The sequence below is a fragment of the Alosa sapidissima genome, chromosome 15 (genome assembly GCF_018492685.1).
Source record: "Alosa sapidissima isolate fAloSap1 chromosome 15, fAloSap1.pri, whole genome shotgun sequence".
Taxonomy (NCBI): domain Eukaryota; kingdom Metazoa; phylum Chordata; class Actinopteri; order Clupeiformes; family Clupeidae; genus Alosa; species Alosa sapidissima.
This window is the reverse complement of record NC_055971.1, coordinates 1,453,526-1,471,660: the sequence shown is the minus strand read 5'-3', so window position 1 is coordinate 1,471,660 and position 18,135 is coordinate 1,453,526. Positions and strand designations below refer to the sequence as shown.

The following is an 18,135-nucleotide window of genomic DNA, read 5'->3' as shown; positions in this document are numbered from 1 at the left end:
ATATGATTGGCATTATCAAGTTCTGTATATACACAACTGTGATTTTTTTTTTAAATTTTTTTTTTTTTACTTCAAGCTTACATTGGTTGTTAAGTGTTCATTAGTGTATTCTGAGTGTCATTCTGCTGTATTAAAACAAAGAATGTTGATCAATATTGAATTAACAATTTATTTTTACTGTCCGTCATATACTCTAAGCTAACAACTAATCAAGTAAGTGGTTTTCAAGAATACTGTACGTATGTAATCTGAATAATCATACTGTAAGTAATATGTTATAAACAGCAGCTTTTTTGCATTTACATGCAATGGTAATTCCCTGGAATTACATGTTCTAGTTTTATGTTAATATCTCAAAAAGTATAAAGTTTACAAAAAACGAAAAATACATCCCTCATTGAACGAAGTTTCTACGTTAAACGGTTAAAGCTGAATTAGACGCAGAAATTTGATGGGAAGAAGAAGAAGAAGAAGAAGAAGACGACTTCAGATAACAGAACAGTGCATTTTCATGCACTGTAATTATAATGCATTTCTATTGATTGTAGCTATCCTTATGGGAGAGGAGGGCCGGTGTGGATGTGCCTTATAACCCTAAAGTCTGACATGACTGGGCCTGAGGACAAAGAAGTTTGGGAACGGCTGAGATTTACAGTATTATCTAGATTTAAAAGAGGAAATACCGGAATACTGCAATTATGACTTGAAATGTGACTTTCTTATCCTATCCTGTTTTGTGTAGATCTCCAGTGCTTCCAACTGCACAGACTACCAAAGTCGCAGACTGAACATTCTTTATGAGAGGGAGGGGGGCAGTCTGCACTATGCCCACACAGTGAGTGGATAGCTTTTACAGTATACCTTTGTTTGAAAGCAGGAACATTATTTAACATCGGCAGCCAACAGCAGTTAAACCTTTATCAGATCACAGCCAAAGATGTTGCAGACTTGACTGCAAGACTCTTGTTCTTAATTTTGTGAACATTCATTCTGCTGTGTATGTATTATGTGTTAATTCTAGGTAAATGCCACAGCCTGTGCCATCCCCCGCATCATGATTGCTATTTTGGAGACTCATCAGAATATGGTAGGTAGGATTTTTTCATTTCTCAAAACACAGTTCTATCTTGAGTTATTACCAGCTTAAACCGCTCACAACTACATGGTTCTTAGTAGGAGTTAATAGGTAATAGTGGTAGTTTTTCTTGGTATTTGTTTCTGTAGTTTCTCTGTACTTACCTGTAGTAATTATCCAGTATTGCTGTGTTATTTATTAGACATAGTTTAGGTGTTTCTTAGTATTTCACATGTAGTTTTTCTGTACTTACCCGCATGGTACCTGTGGTAATTACCTAATAGTATAAAACTTATCACATACTTACTACATAAATATCTATTAATTAGTGGACTGTAAAAGGAAGGGTTACCCAGAGAACTTACGGCCCTGATACCATATCATGTTTACTCTTTTCAAAGTTTGCTTTGCAAGCAATTGATGTGTTGGTACTGTATGTAACCATTTCATTTTTACATTTAAATGATCAGGCTTGATAAATGCATTTTTAATGGAGCATTGACCCTTCTTTGTCCTTCTCCAGGATGGAAGTGTACGCATACCGCAAGCCTTGCAGCCCTATATTGATATGGAAGTCATTCATAAGCCAGAATACTTGCCCCTAAAATACATAGGGCCAAATCAGCCCAGCCACCAACTTCGTCCAACAACCACAACTAGATAATCACTGACATGTAATCGTTCTTGTAATACCGAAAACATCAATGCTGATAATATTTACATGTAAATATACTTTTTACTGATATTTCTGTGCTGCTGTGTCTGTATCTGAATCTGTATTCAGGATGATCTGACATAAGGCACTTCATGTTGGAAACAAAAAAATAAAATAAGTGAAACAATAGTGTCACTTTTAGCCTTTGTGAATATGGGCCCAGATTAACTCTGATGACCTTTCTTCTGACAGATAAGTGTTATAGGGACACTGACATGGGCCACAGTTTTGGTACTCAACTCTTTTTCCAGTACATTTTAAAAGCTGCTTGTAGAGTTTGGTATCGTACAAATGGAGTTGATTCTGGTTCTGCTTATTAATTTTGGTTTTGATCAATTCCTCATTTCACATTTAAGTTTAAATAAAATATCAATATGTCTTTATTCTCTATTCCAGAAGTAGTCTGTTGTAAGTCTTAATTGAACAATCAAAAAGTGAATATTTACTTACAAGTATTGATCCACAGACATGCATTAGAACAACAATGCCTTAATAATACATACAGTACCCTCCAGAATTATTGGCACCTCTGCTAAAGTTGACTAGAAACCGGTATAAAAAACAATCTGTTGGTGATTTATTGTAATCTCACAATGAAAAAAATAGGAAAAATCCAACCTTGAAGGGAAGCAAACTTATTTTGAGAAAAAGGAAAATCTCATAAAGAAATATTTGTATCTAAAGCACATTGCTCACAATTATTGGCACCCCTGAACAATCTTGTATACAAAACCTAACAGAAGCTTTTTTTCTATCTAATTTTAATTTATTTAAGTTAATCAGAGTGTCTGTGAACTTTCAGAAGTAGTTCATGACATTCTTTTTCACTATGGTATGAAAATAGTCACATAGAGGCTAAATTCTCTAGTCATTTTTTCAACATCGGAAAGACAAGAGAATACACTAAATTTAAATAAAAAGAAAGTGTGTTGACATTTGTAAGTCAAAGAATGTCTATGACAACTAGGTACATTGTTGAAAATGCCTATATTTACAGTTAAAACAATGATTAAGGTTCTAATTATCTGGAAATGTGACAAACATGCTTGGACAAGGACCCATGGTTATTTTGCCCCCGCGTATAGTATGGAGGATGGTAAGATATGCAAAAAATTCCATAAGAACGAACCACTGTTGGAGAGTTACAAACAAAGGTATCATCTTGGGGTCATCAAGTCTCCAAAAAATCTTCAAAAGTGGGCATGCCAGGTAAAAGCCTGTCCAGTCATTTAATTACCAATGTAAATGGCAAGAGTTACTGAATGGTACAGTGACTTTGTCTGGAAGTGTGGTCTATTGTCAGATGAAATGAAAATTGCGCTCTTTGGGCTAGCAACACTTTAGGTGTGTTTGGCGTACATAGAATAATGATTATACTGAAAAGAACCTAATGCCTAATGAGAATTATGGTGGAGGGGCTGTGCTATTGTGGGACTGATTTTATTCCCAAAGGCCTCGGGAACCTAATTAAGGTGCATGGTATCATGAACTACAAGAAAAGCCTAAACATTTTCAAAGGAAATCTGTCAATCTCTGTCAAACCACTAAAAGTTGGTCATGATTGGATCATTCATCAGGTCAATGAACCAAAACAAACGTCCAGATCAAAACAAATATGGTTTACTGAACACAAAATCAAGCTTCGGACATTGCCATGTCTGTCCCCTGATCTAAACTCCATAGGAAAACAGTGGGGTGAGTCAAAGAGGAGAATGCACAAGTGTGGCCCTAGGAATCTGGACGATCTGGGGAGATTTTGTAAAGCTGAACAGTCTTAAATCCCTTGCTTTGTATTATCCAACTTTATGGGGATATTTATAGGAGAATATTACAAGCTGTTTTATTGGCAAAGTTGTTAGTGCATTTGTATTCCATGTTATTTGTTATTTAGATGTTAAGCATCATTCCATTGTTAGGCTAAGAAGTTGTTTTTGAAAATTGCAGATAAACATGGCTATATTGCAGTGTGTGAATTACCAAGAAGCAGAGGTGGGACCAAGTCACTGTTTGGCAAGTCACAAGTAAGTCCCAAGTCTTAGCAGTCAAGTCCAAGTCAAGTCCCAAGTAAATACAGAGAAGGGCAAGTCGAGTCCAAGTCCAAGTCACATCAAAGCCAAGTCGAGTCCAAGTCCAAGTCCCAATCTTTTTCAAGTCCTGAACAAGTCATCAGGTACTCTTCACTTAATAATGCCATTATTAGACTATCGATCATAATTTTAGCACTTCCATCTAATCCACAGTATTTTTTGTTTATAAATACAGATTAAAATATGTTCAATGTTTCTGTCTTGTAATCTTTTACGACATATGCATGCGCATACCTGTGTAATCTGTAAACGGATAGCTACATAACACTCAGCACAGCTGCAAATATATATATTGTTTTTCCAAATTGCGGAGCCCACTGTAAGGATGAGTAATAATTTGACTGATGGCAGTTCACTGCGCTAGGCCACAGATTTGCCTGCAAACAATTTATTAGGCTGTCTGGCAGTGGCGACTCATAAGGGAAGCCAAGGTCAACACTTTTATATTATTTAAAAGATAATAATGACAGTAATTTTGTTTTAAAGTATTCATTTCTTAAGAAATACTACACATTTGATGCTGTTTATCTCATTTGTAAATGGTGCACTGTCACTTTAAGCCCATTGTGTCACACGTTCTCATAATGATCCTTTTTTTACCAGCTCCGTTCAAATATAGCCTATGGCTAGTCCACAAACTCAAACATTGTTTGTGCCACATGTATAGCACAATATTAACAACGATAAGCATGATATTAAGTTGGCACAAACAGCTTTCATTCCCTTGGAAAGAGAAGCATGTATGACATGATGCTTGCTTGACATTTTCTGTTTGCAATTAAAAGTGAATTATGAGCCTGGTAGCCAGTAGCCACCTAGCTACAGTAGCTGAGTGAAATGTATTTCAATCGGCATATCATGTGCTTCATGTAAATAAATTATTGAATACTTCAAGACTATTAAGACCAGTTCCATTACACAAGGCAAAGACAACTCTTCATAATATTCTTGTCGACTTTCCAAATCACAGTGAGTGCAGCTATGTCATAGTGACCTGGATCTCATAGTTTATAACAGTACAGTAGGCTAGTGAGAACCGGATAATTCACAATCTCCTCTAATCTCGTATTTGTTGCCTTCACGATTTCCTTTTATATGTTTCTTATATTTAAAAGAAGATATCAATCATCATCAACAATGACAAGCCAGCTGGAACCTACTCATTTTCTCTCCCTCTCGTGCGTGCTTGGATGCGTTCTCAATTAAATGCAGTAGGCTAGCATAAGTTCAAGTTGGATCTTAATGGAGAGGACTCGAAAAGTATCAACTTTATGTAACATGCTGTTGGTGCTTTTTGACATTAAACGTTCTCTAACAAGAGTGCAAATCAGTTTGCAGTAAAGCTACTAGTGATTGGCTAAATGTTGGTCCTTCCTCTGTCTCTTGGTGCCCTACACACAGTGCGTAACGCGTGTGGGGGTAGCGGCAGTACTGTACTGTGCTCTGGCCGCTTGTCTCCGTTTTTTTTTTCTTTTTTTTTTTTTTAGTCGCGGGAAAGCGTCTGTGGGGTGACTGGTCCACGATCAGGAAATTTAGTTTTTGATTCGAGACATGTCAAGTCATCACAAGTCAAAGAGGCAAAGTCCGAGTCAAGTCTCAAGTGAATAGTATTCAAGTCCAAGTCGAGTCGCAAGTCATGCCGAATTTTATCAAGTCAAGTCTGAAGTCATTAAAATCATGACTCGAGTCTGACTCGAGTCCAAGTCATGTGACTCGAGTCCACATGTCTGCCAAGAAGCCTAAAGCAGTGGGATGTTGAATTGTCCACTGAGTATTCAGATTCCTACACGGGAATTATAGGTGTAGAAACTTAAGCACAGTTGCACTCATAAGTTTACATACCCTGTAAACATGCTAAAGTTGACCAAAAAGAGAGAAGAGAAACTAAAATGGTGTGTAAAATGGCCCTGTAGTGCAGTGGTGGAATGTAACGAAGTACAAATACTTCGTTACTGTACTTAAGTAAATTTTCCACGTATTTGTACTTTACTTAAGTAAAATTTATAGTGCATACTTTTGACTTTTACTTCGTTTTACATTTTACAGCAATTATCTGTAGGCCTACTTTTACTCCGCTACATTTCTACAACACCATCGTTCCTTTTTACGATTTTTACAATTTTTTTATTATTATTAGGTTGCCTCTGTGTAATGCTTTACCTTAACATACGGTCGTGTATGCTAGGTTTTGCTCATAGATATATCTATGGGTTTTGCTTATGAGTTACCATCATAGACAGTAAGGTGGACTGAGCTTCTTATCCAAACAATACGGTTATCTCCCTACGGCGCGAAAGAGAGATTACGTCAAAGCTAGCTTCCCTCCAACCGAACAAGCTAACTATTCTTCTTACGGGTAACCAATGTTACAGACGAGGTAATGGAGTCTGTTTTGCCTTTGTAGTGTTTATGTAGATTACACAGAAGCTACAATATCGGCACAGGATATATGTTATATGAAGTTATGGTATTTAAAAAAAATCCTAGAATGAATGGACTTCTATGGGAGTTAGCAGAGAGGTGGTCCCTCCAGCCTACGTCGATTCTTCTACTTCCGGGAATTCGCCTGCCCCCTTGCTCCTTACTAGCGCTGACGAGATTTGGAGCCGCCATCTTGGACCGGTCATCCACTCCACTCAGTGTAATCTGTTTGGCCGGTGAGATGAGCTGTCAGCGCACTTAATTAATCATATCTCACTGAATACCGAACAGATTCTCACGCGGTTTTTTTGCTGCAAAGGTCATACATGTAGCTATGATACAGGACACATGATTTAGCGTATTTTAATATTCATAGTGGGTTTAACAGTAATAGAATATTCCGATATATGATATAAAGTGACCTGACGTCCGATATTAAAACTGGGAACATAATCCATGTTTGACAGCATAGACAAAACTAGTTTGATACAAGTTTAATGAGTTAAATATAGTTCACAGTTGACAGAAAAGTTCCATCAACAGCATTATTCACAGTCCACAGAAAGGTTCCATAAACATTTAAGTGAGATCAGTGCCATTCAGACATCTGAGGGGTATTCCAAGTAGGCCTATGTGGTTTAGTGACAAACTTGGGTAAATTGACTCAGAATAAGTTGTAAACCTCCCAGTAGAAAAGCTGTATGATACAGGAAACATGGTTGTGTGTATTTTAATATTCATAGTGGGCTTAACAGTAATAGAATATTCTGATATATGATATATTATAAAGTGATGACATCCAATATAAAAACTGGGAACATAACTAATCCACTTTTGACAGCAAAAACTGGTTTGATACAAGTTTTAATGAGTTAAATTTACAGAAAAAAATTAACATTTTCAGTTCAGTGCCATCAAAAATAAAGTGATGAACAGACATTGGTGTGGCATAAAGGAAATGGAGTAACTGGGTTCAATATCAACAGCATTTGTTAGACAAGTTCCATAAATATTGTAAAGTGCAAGTTTGTAGGTTTGTTTCTGATCCTTAAAAAACAGACATTGGTTTGGCATAGTAAGTGTAACAGTTCATCAATTCAAGACAAAAAGGTGACTTGTCACTTGTACAGTGTCAATGGGTTCATCAACAGCATCTGTTATTTACAGTTCACAGAAAGGTTCCAGCCCCAATGAAGAGATTAAATAAAAAGGAATTAAGAAACATTTTAGAAACTGCTAAGATCAACCCGTTCATTGCAATCAGTAAAGAACCGGGGAGTGTCTTCACAGGCTCAGTGAGACAGAGTTACCGTCATGCAGTTGGTTCTATGATTTCGACAACTGGTGCATGTCATTTTGTATGTTCCCACCTTGCTAAAATTGCTTGGGTACACTTTGGCTGAGAACAAAAGTGCTTCAGACAGCAGGTGGGCAAATAAGATGGCATAGTAAACTGGGTAAACTCCATAAAAGAGGACTGAGTCAACCAGACGATGGGAAAATGGGACACAGAGTGAATGCAGCTGATGAAGGTGGAGCTCATAAATCAAACATTCAATCACAGTGTAGCAGATGCCCTGCAGTACTGCAATGAAGAGCTGCACCTTCCTCAGTTCCAGGGGTGTGAGGAGACCGTTCAGTTCATTCACAGTCTTCTTGAACAAGGCAGTTGTTCTGGAGAGATACAAAATAATAAATAAATTAATGAAAAGGAATTTGAGAGGCATCTTATTCTTGTTAGGGTAAATGACATGTGAATAATACAGTGTTGGGCAAGCTACTTCGACATTTTAGTGAGCTAAACTATCAGTTACTCTGCCATGAATAAAACACTACACAAAACTACCACCCAGTCAAATGTATTAGTAGCCTAACACAAACACAGCAGTAGGCTAGTTCACTACATAGGAAGCTACTTTAAATTGTGCTAATTTCACACGACAAGAACAGTGTAGCTTGTCTGGCTAAGCTACTTGATAAATAAATAAGTTGAGCTATTGAAAAGTTACTTTATTCAGGAAATAGTGAGGCTACCACCAACACACTTAGGCTACAAGTAGCAGCTAGCGATTGCCCAATAGGCTAGTCTGTGCCACTTGTGTAAAATTCGCCGGCCAAATCTAGTATGATTTATTTCTACAATAGCCTTCTTGTGTCAGTTGTAATCTAAGTCAGTGTTATGGAATATGACTTATCAAGTCTCAGTTCATAGCCGGGTGAACACCGAGTAAACATAGCCTAGCTAGATGGCTACGATTTTCATACAGTATTATCAAAGATTGCTCCTTCTCAGCTCTCTGGTAATATTCTATTCACAAAATACAACCAATAGTACGGTTATGTTAAATCTTACTTGTGAAAAGTAAATCCCCCGAGTATGGTCCGCCGATTTGAGAAGGAACATGCTGCACAGTGCTGTCATCTTCTGTCTTCTGCTGCAACGGAACGAGGAGTATGACCGGTCCCAGATGGCGGCCGCATTTCTTGTTTCCAGCAGCCAATGCGGCGTCTATGTATATTATGTCTATGGTCTGAACGAGGTCTTGGTGAGGTGTGGAGTTGAGCGATTGACAGCAGCCATGAAACGTTTCCAGAGTGGAAGTGATAAACGAAAAAGAAAAAGGGGGGAGGAAGAATTTAGAAAGAAATTGCCTAAATTAACCAACTTCTTCCAGTCGAAGAATTCTTCCACGGAAGAAAGTAATTTGGACAGTGATGCAACAACATCTGCTGAGCTGGGTGGTGTTGTAGCTAATGCTAGCTGCAGCAGCTGTGGCACTGATGCACCACCACCAGCAACTTGCACTACATATTCTTCCACTGATGATGATGATTATGATGTTGATCTAAGTGAAACAGTCGTGAGGGACAAGATCACTGTCACTGCCGAAGTCCGCACTGGTGCTGTTGGTGCTGCTACGGACACAGTAGCAGAAGCTTTGGGTGCAACGAATCAGTGACGACCCTGCATTATGGCAAGACACCGTAAAAGATGCAGAGCGAGTTGAAATCGTTAAAAAAAGGGCCCGTGCAATTGAATAACTTTGAATTCTCCAAAAAATGCAGATAAACCACCCAGAAGATTCACGGTTGAACATTATTACATGACCATGAAAAATGGAGAAAAAATAAACAGAAAATGGCTAGTTCGGTCAGTGCATACGCTTATTGTTTTGGATGTCGGGTTTTTTGAAGATCGAACACCTCATTTAGTTTGCACGCACACACTCACTCTCACTCTCTCCCTCTCTTCTACACATAGCCTACATGGACAGACTCTCATACAGTACATAGCTACAGTACATAGAGTATATTCACACACAGAGACCCCAAACTCCTAGCCTTCACCCTCTCTCTCTCTCTCTCTCCCCCTCTCTCTCTCTCTCACACACACATACAGACAGACACACACACACCATTCATAGTAATACTTTCAAAGGTTTTTACTACTGTTTCTTGATTGTCATCTATGGCAAATAATAGATGTTGTATTTGAGTATGCCTCAGCGTCCCATTATTACAGAATAAAGTGTGTTTTAGTTTTAGGGTTGTGGTGTGTGTGTGTGTGTGTGTCTGTGTTGGGTTGGGTTGGGGGGGCTCGGAATCCTTTGCCTTGGGCCTCAAAGTGTCCAGGTCCGCCCCTGTCCATAGCCCCTGTCGCTTGGTGGACTCATCGCAGGTAGACTCGTTTACAAGGGGGCAGGCGAATTTCCGGAAGTTGAACCACCCATGGAGCTGTGGTTATCAACTCTCTGCTAACCCCATAGAACGCCCATTCATTTAGTATAGTATATAGTATAGTATATAGTATAGTATATATACTCTTTTGATCCCGTGAGGGAAATTTGGTCTCTGCATTTAACCCAATCCGTGAATTCACACACTCAGCACACAGTGAACACACAGTGAGGTGAAGCACACACTAATCCTGGCGCAGTGAGCTGCCTGCAACAACAGCGGCACTCGGGGAGCAGTGAGGGGTTAGGTGCCTTGCTCAAGGGCACTTCAGCCGTGCCTAGCCTACTGGTCGGGGTTTGAACCAGTAACCCTCTGGTTACAAGTCCGAAGCGCTAACCAGTAGGCCACGGCTGCCATAATTTATCGTAACACCTCCAATTATCACCCATTTCGTTCCAAAATTCTAAAATGAGTTTTTTAATACTTCAAAATATTCATTAATTTGATAAATTAACCTTAAATTTTTCAGTACCCATAGGTGTGTAGATTTGAACAAAATCTGGTTTGGTTCTTACCGAGGCTTTTACTGCCTGAAATATCCGATTTTGTGTACCAAGCTCTGAGTTTAGTGCTGGCCTGGTGGGTCGTCTACTTCCACCCTTTCACACGGCACATCAACGGTTAGCCTGAGAATTCTCGTTGCAATTAAAAATTCCACTGGAGCTCCAAGCGGATTTGTACATGCAGCCTTACAACACGGTTTACGGCTCTTCGAGTCACGGTAAAATATCATTTTTGGTACAGCTCATTTAGATACACCAATGGTGTGGGTGCTTGCGTTTCTTTAGGAATCCACCGTCTTGGTTTGTATAGAAATTAATATTAAGTGACACATACACGCAAGAGGACGGAAACACAGGACTGGTGGTAATAGGGGGTGTTCCGATAGGATTTTTTTGAAATCCCACAACTTCATATAACATATATCCTGTGCCGACATTGTAGCTTCTGTATTATCTACATAAACCAGGGGTGTCAAACTTAAATACACAGTGGGCCGAAATAAAAAACTGGGTCCAAGTCGAGGGCCGGACATATTCAATATTTATTATGAACTTAAGTTTTACACATTGAATCTGAAAGTGGCTCAGGTCACATTTCAAAATAAAAGAAACATCAGTGCCCTTCATTTCTTATGCCTCTCTTTCTGCAGCTTCTCCAGAGTAAATTCCAATTACATTTTTTTCCACAGGCCAACAAAAAAACACTAATTGCCTTCAATAAAAATCCAAACATACAATTATTAACAGTTCAAGCATTAGCAAGAGAAAAGTGCAAAAACGAAACCTATGTTACATTAAAGGTCAGTTTACTGAACTGTGATGTGCCCTGGTACCTGAACCAGATACTTGACCTCATCTTCGACACAAGTTCATCAATGTTTGGGGTCAGGCTCTGAGCTGAGGAAATCCTCAGAATTGAATGAAGGTGTTCATCAGTGAGACAACTACTGTGTGATGTTTTGTTCAACTTCATTACAGAGAAAAGTTGTTCACATAGGTATGTGCTACCAAACATAGAGAGCATTTGAGCAACTTGAGCACAAAGCTGGGGCATTGTGCCAGGGATGAAACGTGGAAACTGTGCAGGGCCCACGGAGTGACAAAGTCAACCGACAATGTGCTGGTCATCTACCTCATGTGTACTTCAATCTTACAATAATTGTTATTAAAGAAACACTATGCAACAATTTTAGCAAAAATGACCTTAAATATAGCGGCAATGGCGGGCCCGAGCACTTCCGGTCCGCAACCCGTGACATTTCGGAACCCGAAGAAAGCACAGACGTGGTGCGTTTGTGAACTGTGCATATTTGATGCGTGTGCTATTCGTTTTAGCATGTTATTTTCTAGCACATTACTTGCCTGGCCAGGTTGGGGCGCAATGCAAGGCAGGCCCATTGGGCGTAATCATAATCATAATCGTAATATATATTACCCTGAGAAATTTCAGACCATTCATTTTAAGCAAAGAACATTTCTGATACACTTCCTGGTTGGCCAGATGGTGGCGCTATGTTAGGCATGGAAATTACATATGTGAATATCATCACAATAATGATATCCAATATTTTGTGATGTTTCAGATCAATAAGTTAAGGTATTGCCCATTTCTGGCACATTTCCTGCTTGGCCAGGTGGTGGCGCCAGCAAAGCAGGCCGATTGGGTGTCTAGATATTATCATAATCATAATATCTATTAACCTAGGAAGTTTCAGGGTGTTCATTCAGATTACTTTCTGCTACAGTACGTTACATTTGACTGTGACGGCATTCAGTAGGTGGCGCTACACTACAATTACATAGGCTACGAAGATGTATCAGAAAGTGACCAATTTACCATGACAATTTTGTGATCCTTCATGCAACGGTTGAGAAGTGATCCTAAAAAGTTGTTTTCATGTTACCGGATGTGGGGTGGTGGGGAAGGGGGGGCATTTGCCTAAAGGCTGTTTCATGCTTCTGTGTCGACTCCACGCAATGACTACGCTGTTGCCTTGACTGCTGTGCTGAAATATTAATCTTATTTGTTTGGCCTTATCCTACTTAGATTTTGTAAAATACACAGTAGCCTAATACATGAATATCATTGGTATTATCTTTCTACTAATGTCTGCATGTGTGTCTCTCTCTCTCTCTCTCTCTCTCTCTCTCTCTCTCTCTCTCTCTCTCTCTCTCTCTCTCTCTCTCTCTCTCTCTCTCTCTCTGTGTGTGTGTGTGTGCGTGTGTGTGTGTGTGTGTGTGTGTGTATGTGTATGTGTATGTATGTGCTTGTGTGTGTGTGTGTGTGTGTGTGTCTCTGTCTCTGTCTCTCTCTCACTCTGTGTGTGTGTGTGTGTGCGTGTGCGTATGTATGTGTGTCTCTCTTTTTGTCTTTCTATATGTTTGTGTGTGTGTTTATAATGATTTATAACTAGTATATCTGTAGTTACAGTCCCTGCATTGTAAAATGTAAGTTAGACGTGCGAGGAGTGAACATTTAGACAGAGAAAACTATAAAACGTAGCTTGTGCAAAACGTAGCTTGTGCATAAAAGTTAGCTTTTCTTTTACACGTGTGTGAAATCCAATGACGCCAAGTGTGCGTCGTTCAGCCGCAGCATTAACGAGTTACACAATGGATTTAGATCACTAAATAGTAGGTTTTAGAAGGCAGGCAGCAACTGATGATTGAAAATGGTTTGATGTGGCTTGATGGAAATAATTTTAAAGGTGCCATGTGTAAGAATTGAGGTAAAAATATCCAAAAGATGAGCTACACGCATCAAAAGAATGAGAAGAAATAAGGGCGATGATGTCATTAAAAAAATAACAAGGTATAGTGCTGCATAGATATCAACCTGAATTAGCATGCTAAATTACTAGCCACAGCCCGACAGGTGTCATAATACCAGTTTCGGCCATGGGAGGCAGTATGCGGACAACATAACCGCTAACCAAACTGCAATACACGAGTCTCGGTTGTTACTCTAGGGTAAACCAGCTCACTTTCTGGAGGTATACTGCCCCCATTTTTTATGGAATGTGGAGTATGAATTGATTTTTGGCGGACATTACACATGGCACCTTTAAAAGTGCAGGTAAAGGGATAAGCAAACTGACATTGTAATTATAAGGTAGCTTATAAGGCAATAGGGACTAATTATTACACACGCACACTCAAACATTTAAGAGTGACCTTTATCTTGTTTAATGATAATACAAATAATGATGATAATAATAATGTCATCATTATTTTTTGTAATTATTAAGTCTTAGTTCAAAGTTATATTTATGAAGCTTACTAAGTCTTTTAATACTGGTAACTTTGATTTGGTTGTTGTTGTTATTGTGTTTTTGTTCAAAAGACTAAGTTTCATATCTTAAGTTTCTATTTTTATACATTTTATTTATCAGAACTTTAATATATTTTGATGTTCCTCTGTGACAATATTATTTAAAAATAAACAAGTTTGTTTTTGAAATGCATTATCATATTATTTTAGTCAATACTCATAAATAACTACAAATAACTAATGTTAGGGAAATCTGTTAATGTTTTGTTGCGCGCTTCTGAAAAAAAAAATATATATCGGCCGATATATCGGAATATTGGATTTGTAAATCAACAAATATTTGTATCGGTATCGGCCTTCAAAATCCTTTATCGGTCGGGCTCTACTGGTGACATCCAACGAACTTAAGCCCCCATCACCCCCCGCCCCCGCCTGATGCCTCCTTGTCTGTGCTTGTTGAGGTGTCCACGACCATGGTGACTCAAGGCTGCCGTGGTCGTATAATATATACTTATACTATATACTATACGACCATGGCAGCCTTGGCAGGGACAACAAGGAGATGGACATCTCCCACCCCACCCCCTCACAACTGCACTACCCTATCCCATCCATAGTGTCTATTTATTTACAAACTTATCCATAGCCATATTGTACTGCTCTTCATCCTGCACATACACTTATTCTTAATACTATTATAATGTTACTGTTTCTGCACTACAATGGTACTGTTACCACACTGCACATAGCTGTACATATCTGTTTATATGGTTTATACTAAATATCCATATTTATTCAGTTTGTCTGTAATATATTCACTGCATAATACACTGCTTATATCTATATTTTTCTTACTACTACTATAATGGTACTGCCACTACATTGCACATATCTGTACATGTTGTTCATATTACATGGCCATATTTATTCTGCTCTTCTAAGGTTACTGCTAATACACTGCACATACTTATATTTAATTTATACTACTCTAAACCACCTTCTGAAAACAACTGTACACTACTGTCTACACTGCACTATATCTTTTGTCTGTCTATGCACCAACTACTTTGTATATCACATTGCACTTTTCTGCTTTTTTGCACTTCTGGTTAGACACAAACTGCATTTCGTTGTCTCTGTACTTGGACTCTGCACAATGACAATAAAGTTGAATCTAATCTAATCTAATCACCTGCATTCGCCACTCTGTATCCCATTTTCCCATTGTCTGGATGACTCAGTCCTCTTTTATGGAGTTTACCCAGTGTTTTACCCGGAGTTTTCATTATGTACTGCCATCTGCTGTCTGTAGCACTTTTGTTATCAGTCTAAGTGTATCTAAGCAATTTTAGCAAGGTGGACTGGGAAAATACAAAATGACATGCACCAGTTGTGCATGTACTGTCACCAGCATGACAGTAACCTCTGTCTCACTGAGCCTGTGAAGACACTCCCAGATTCTTTACTGATTGCATTGAACGGGGCTGATCTCAGCCGTTTTTAAAATGTTTCTTAATTCCTCTTTATTTGATCTCTTCATTGGGGCTGGAACCTTTCTGTGAACTGTGAATAACACATGCTGGCCTTTTTGTCTTGTATTAATGAACTGTTACACTTACTTATGCCAAAAACCAATGTCTGTTTTTTAACAATCAGAAACAAACCTACAAACTTGCACTTTTCAATGTTTATGGAACTTTTCTAACAGATATTGAACCCAGTTACACCATTTCCTTTATATATGCCAAACCAATGTCTATTTAACTTTAATAACATTTTGTAAACTTTATTTTTGATGGCATTGAACTTAAATATGAAAACACTTGAAAATGTTTATGGAATTTTTCTGTCAACTGTGAACTACATTTGACTCATTACAACTTTATGGATTACGTTCCCAGTTTTGATCTTGGATGTCATCACTTTATATGATATACAGTATCAGAATATTCTATTACTGTTAAACCACTATGAATATTAAAATACACACAACCATGTTTCCTGTATCAGCTCTTCTACTCTGAGTCCATTTACCCAGGTTTGTCACTCAACCACGTAGCCTACTTGGAATAGCCTACCCCTCAGGTGTCTGAATGGCTGATCTCACACACAGCACACAGACTGAAGGGTTGCCGGTTCAATCCCCGATCAGTAGGAAAAATGTGGGCAGGGGAAGTGGTTGTGCACTGCTCTTCCATGCCCACATCCACGGCTGAAGTGCCCTTGAGCAAGGCACCTAACCCCCTCACTGCTCCCCGAGCGCTGCTGTAGCAGGTAGCTCACTGCTCCGGGTTAGTGTGTGCTTCACCTCACTGTGTGTTCGCTGTGTGTGTTTCACTAATTCACAGATTTGGATAAATGCAGAGACAAAATTTCCCTCACGGGATCAAAAGAGTGTATATATACTTATACAGAAAGGTTCCATAAACATTTAAATGAGATCAGCCATTCAGACACCTGAGGGGTAGACTACTCCAAGTAGGCTACGTGGTTACGGGTGCAGAGAGACCTGTAACGCCTCCCTGAGGGGAGTGGGGTGAACAGTCTGTGGTTGGGGTGAGAACAGTCTTTGATGATGCTGCATGCCTTATGCAAGCATCGCTTGCCCTGGATGGCCTCAATGGATGGGAGTGAGGAACCGGTGATGCGTTGGGCAGTTCACACCCTCTGCAGTGCTTTCCGGTCATGGGCAGAGCAGTTGCCATACCAAAAAGGTGATGAAGGTGGAGCTCATAAATCAAATATTCAGTCACAGTCTAGCAGATGCCCTGCAGTACTACTATGTAGAGCTGCACCTTGCTCAGTTCCAGGTGTGAGGAGACCGTTCAGCTCATTCGTGGTAGTCCTTGAGCAAGGCTGTTGTTCTGGGGAGATATAAAATAAATAAATGAATGAAAAGGGATTTGCATCTTATTTTTGTTAGAGTGAATTACATGTGAATAATACAGTGTTGGGCAAGCTACTTGGGAATTGTAGTGAGTCAGTCTGTGCCACTTGTGTAAAATTTGCCGGCCAATGTTATACTAGTAATATTTGATTCATTTCTATAATAACATTCTTGTGTCAGTCGTAATGTAAGTCAGTGTTATGGAATATGACTTATCAAGTCTCAGTTCATAGCCGGGTGAACACCTGGGGCCTCATTTATAAAAGTGTTGCGTAGAAACCATCCTTCATTTGATCTTAGATCATTTCTGAAATGATTGTACGTGTGATTCAGAGAAAACGAACGTACGCACAAAAAAACGTGCGTACGCCACCCTTCCAGATGTGCCCATTATAAATCACAAATGAACGTCAACTTGTGCGCAGCAGGGTGGTTTTAGGTCTCCGCCTTGTAAACACCCCCTCATCAATATCATTAGCATATGTTTTAATGAAATCAATGGCCTAAAAGCTGTAGCCTATGTAAAATTATATATTAAAAACATTAGTATAGGCCTAGCCTATGCCATCTGATGTTAACTAGCCTATATGCGTCAGTTCGAATAGCTTAACTAATTATGTTTTTTTCCAGCAAAGCTTTCTGGAAAAACATCATATGCATCCATGTCCATTGTCCTCGGCAGTGGTGGAATGTAACGAAGTACAAATACTTCGTTACTGTACTTAAGTAAATTTTCCACGTACTTGTACTTTACTTAAGTAAAATTTATAGTGCATACTTTTGACTTTTACTTCGTTACATTTTACAGCAATTATCTGTACTTTTACTCCGCTACATTTCTACAACACCATCGTTCCTTTTTACGATACATTTTATGATCAGTTTTTTTTTTTCTCTCTGACAAACACGTTTGTTTTAAGAACGCTGTGCGTAAGAACGCTTTATAAATGAGGCCCCTGAACACCTAGTAAGTAGCCTAGCTAGCTGGCTACGATTTACATACAGTAATAACAAAGATCCTTGCTCCTTTTCAACTCTCTGGTAATATTGCATTCACAAAATACAACCAATAGTACGATAATGTTAAATCTTACTTGTGAAAAGTAATCCCCCGAGCCCTGCGATGGTCCGCCGATTTGAGCAGGAATATGCTGCACATTGCTCTGGCATCTTGTTTCTTCTGCTGCAACTATAGCGGCTGCATTTCCTGTTTCCAGCAGCCAATCCTATGTCTACTCTGGCACATAGGCTCTGGCATTGCAGCAAATCACCCAGTCGTCATTTTTTTACTTCTGACATCAGATGCAAAGTTTTTACGCGTGGCACACGTAAAAATATGACGTCTGACGCTCAGACTTCTATTTTTTACTCCTGAAGAAGTAAAAAATCTACACGTGGAGGCGTTATTTTGACAGACGTTATGTCCTGAACGGCTTGC

General features: G+C 39.0%; 1 protein-coding gene across 4 annotated transcripts in view; it reads left to right on the top strand.

The window, feature by feature from the left end:
• The window catches only part of sars2 (seryl-tRNA synthetase 2, mitochondrial), a 55,014-nt gene extending 53,095 nt beyond the window's left edge, over positions 1–1,919 (top strand). For 2 of the 4 annotated variants that reach the window (XM_042062992.1, XM_042062991.1), the window contains 3 exons: positions 743–835; positions 1,022–1,087; positions 1,599–1,919. In XM_042062992.1, coding sequence (XP_041918926.1) covers positions 743–835; positions 1,022–1,087; positions 1,599–1,739 — 300 coding nt within the window. In that variant the 3' untranslated portion in view covers positions 1,740–1,919. Of the gene's footprint in view, positions 1–548; positions 836–1,021; positions 1,088–1,598 lie in introns of those variants that run through there. The other 2 variants (XR_006022762.1, XR_006022763.1) reach the window with 2 other exon arrangements.
• The last annotated feature ends 16,216 nt before the right edge of the window (positions 1,920–18,135 follow it).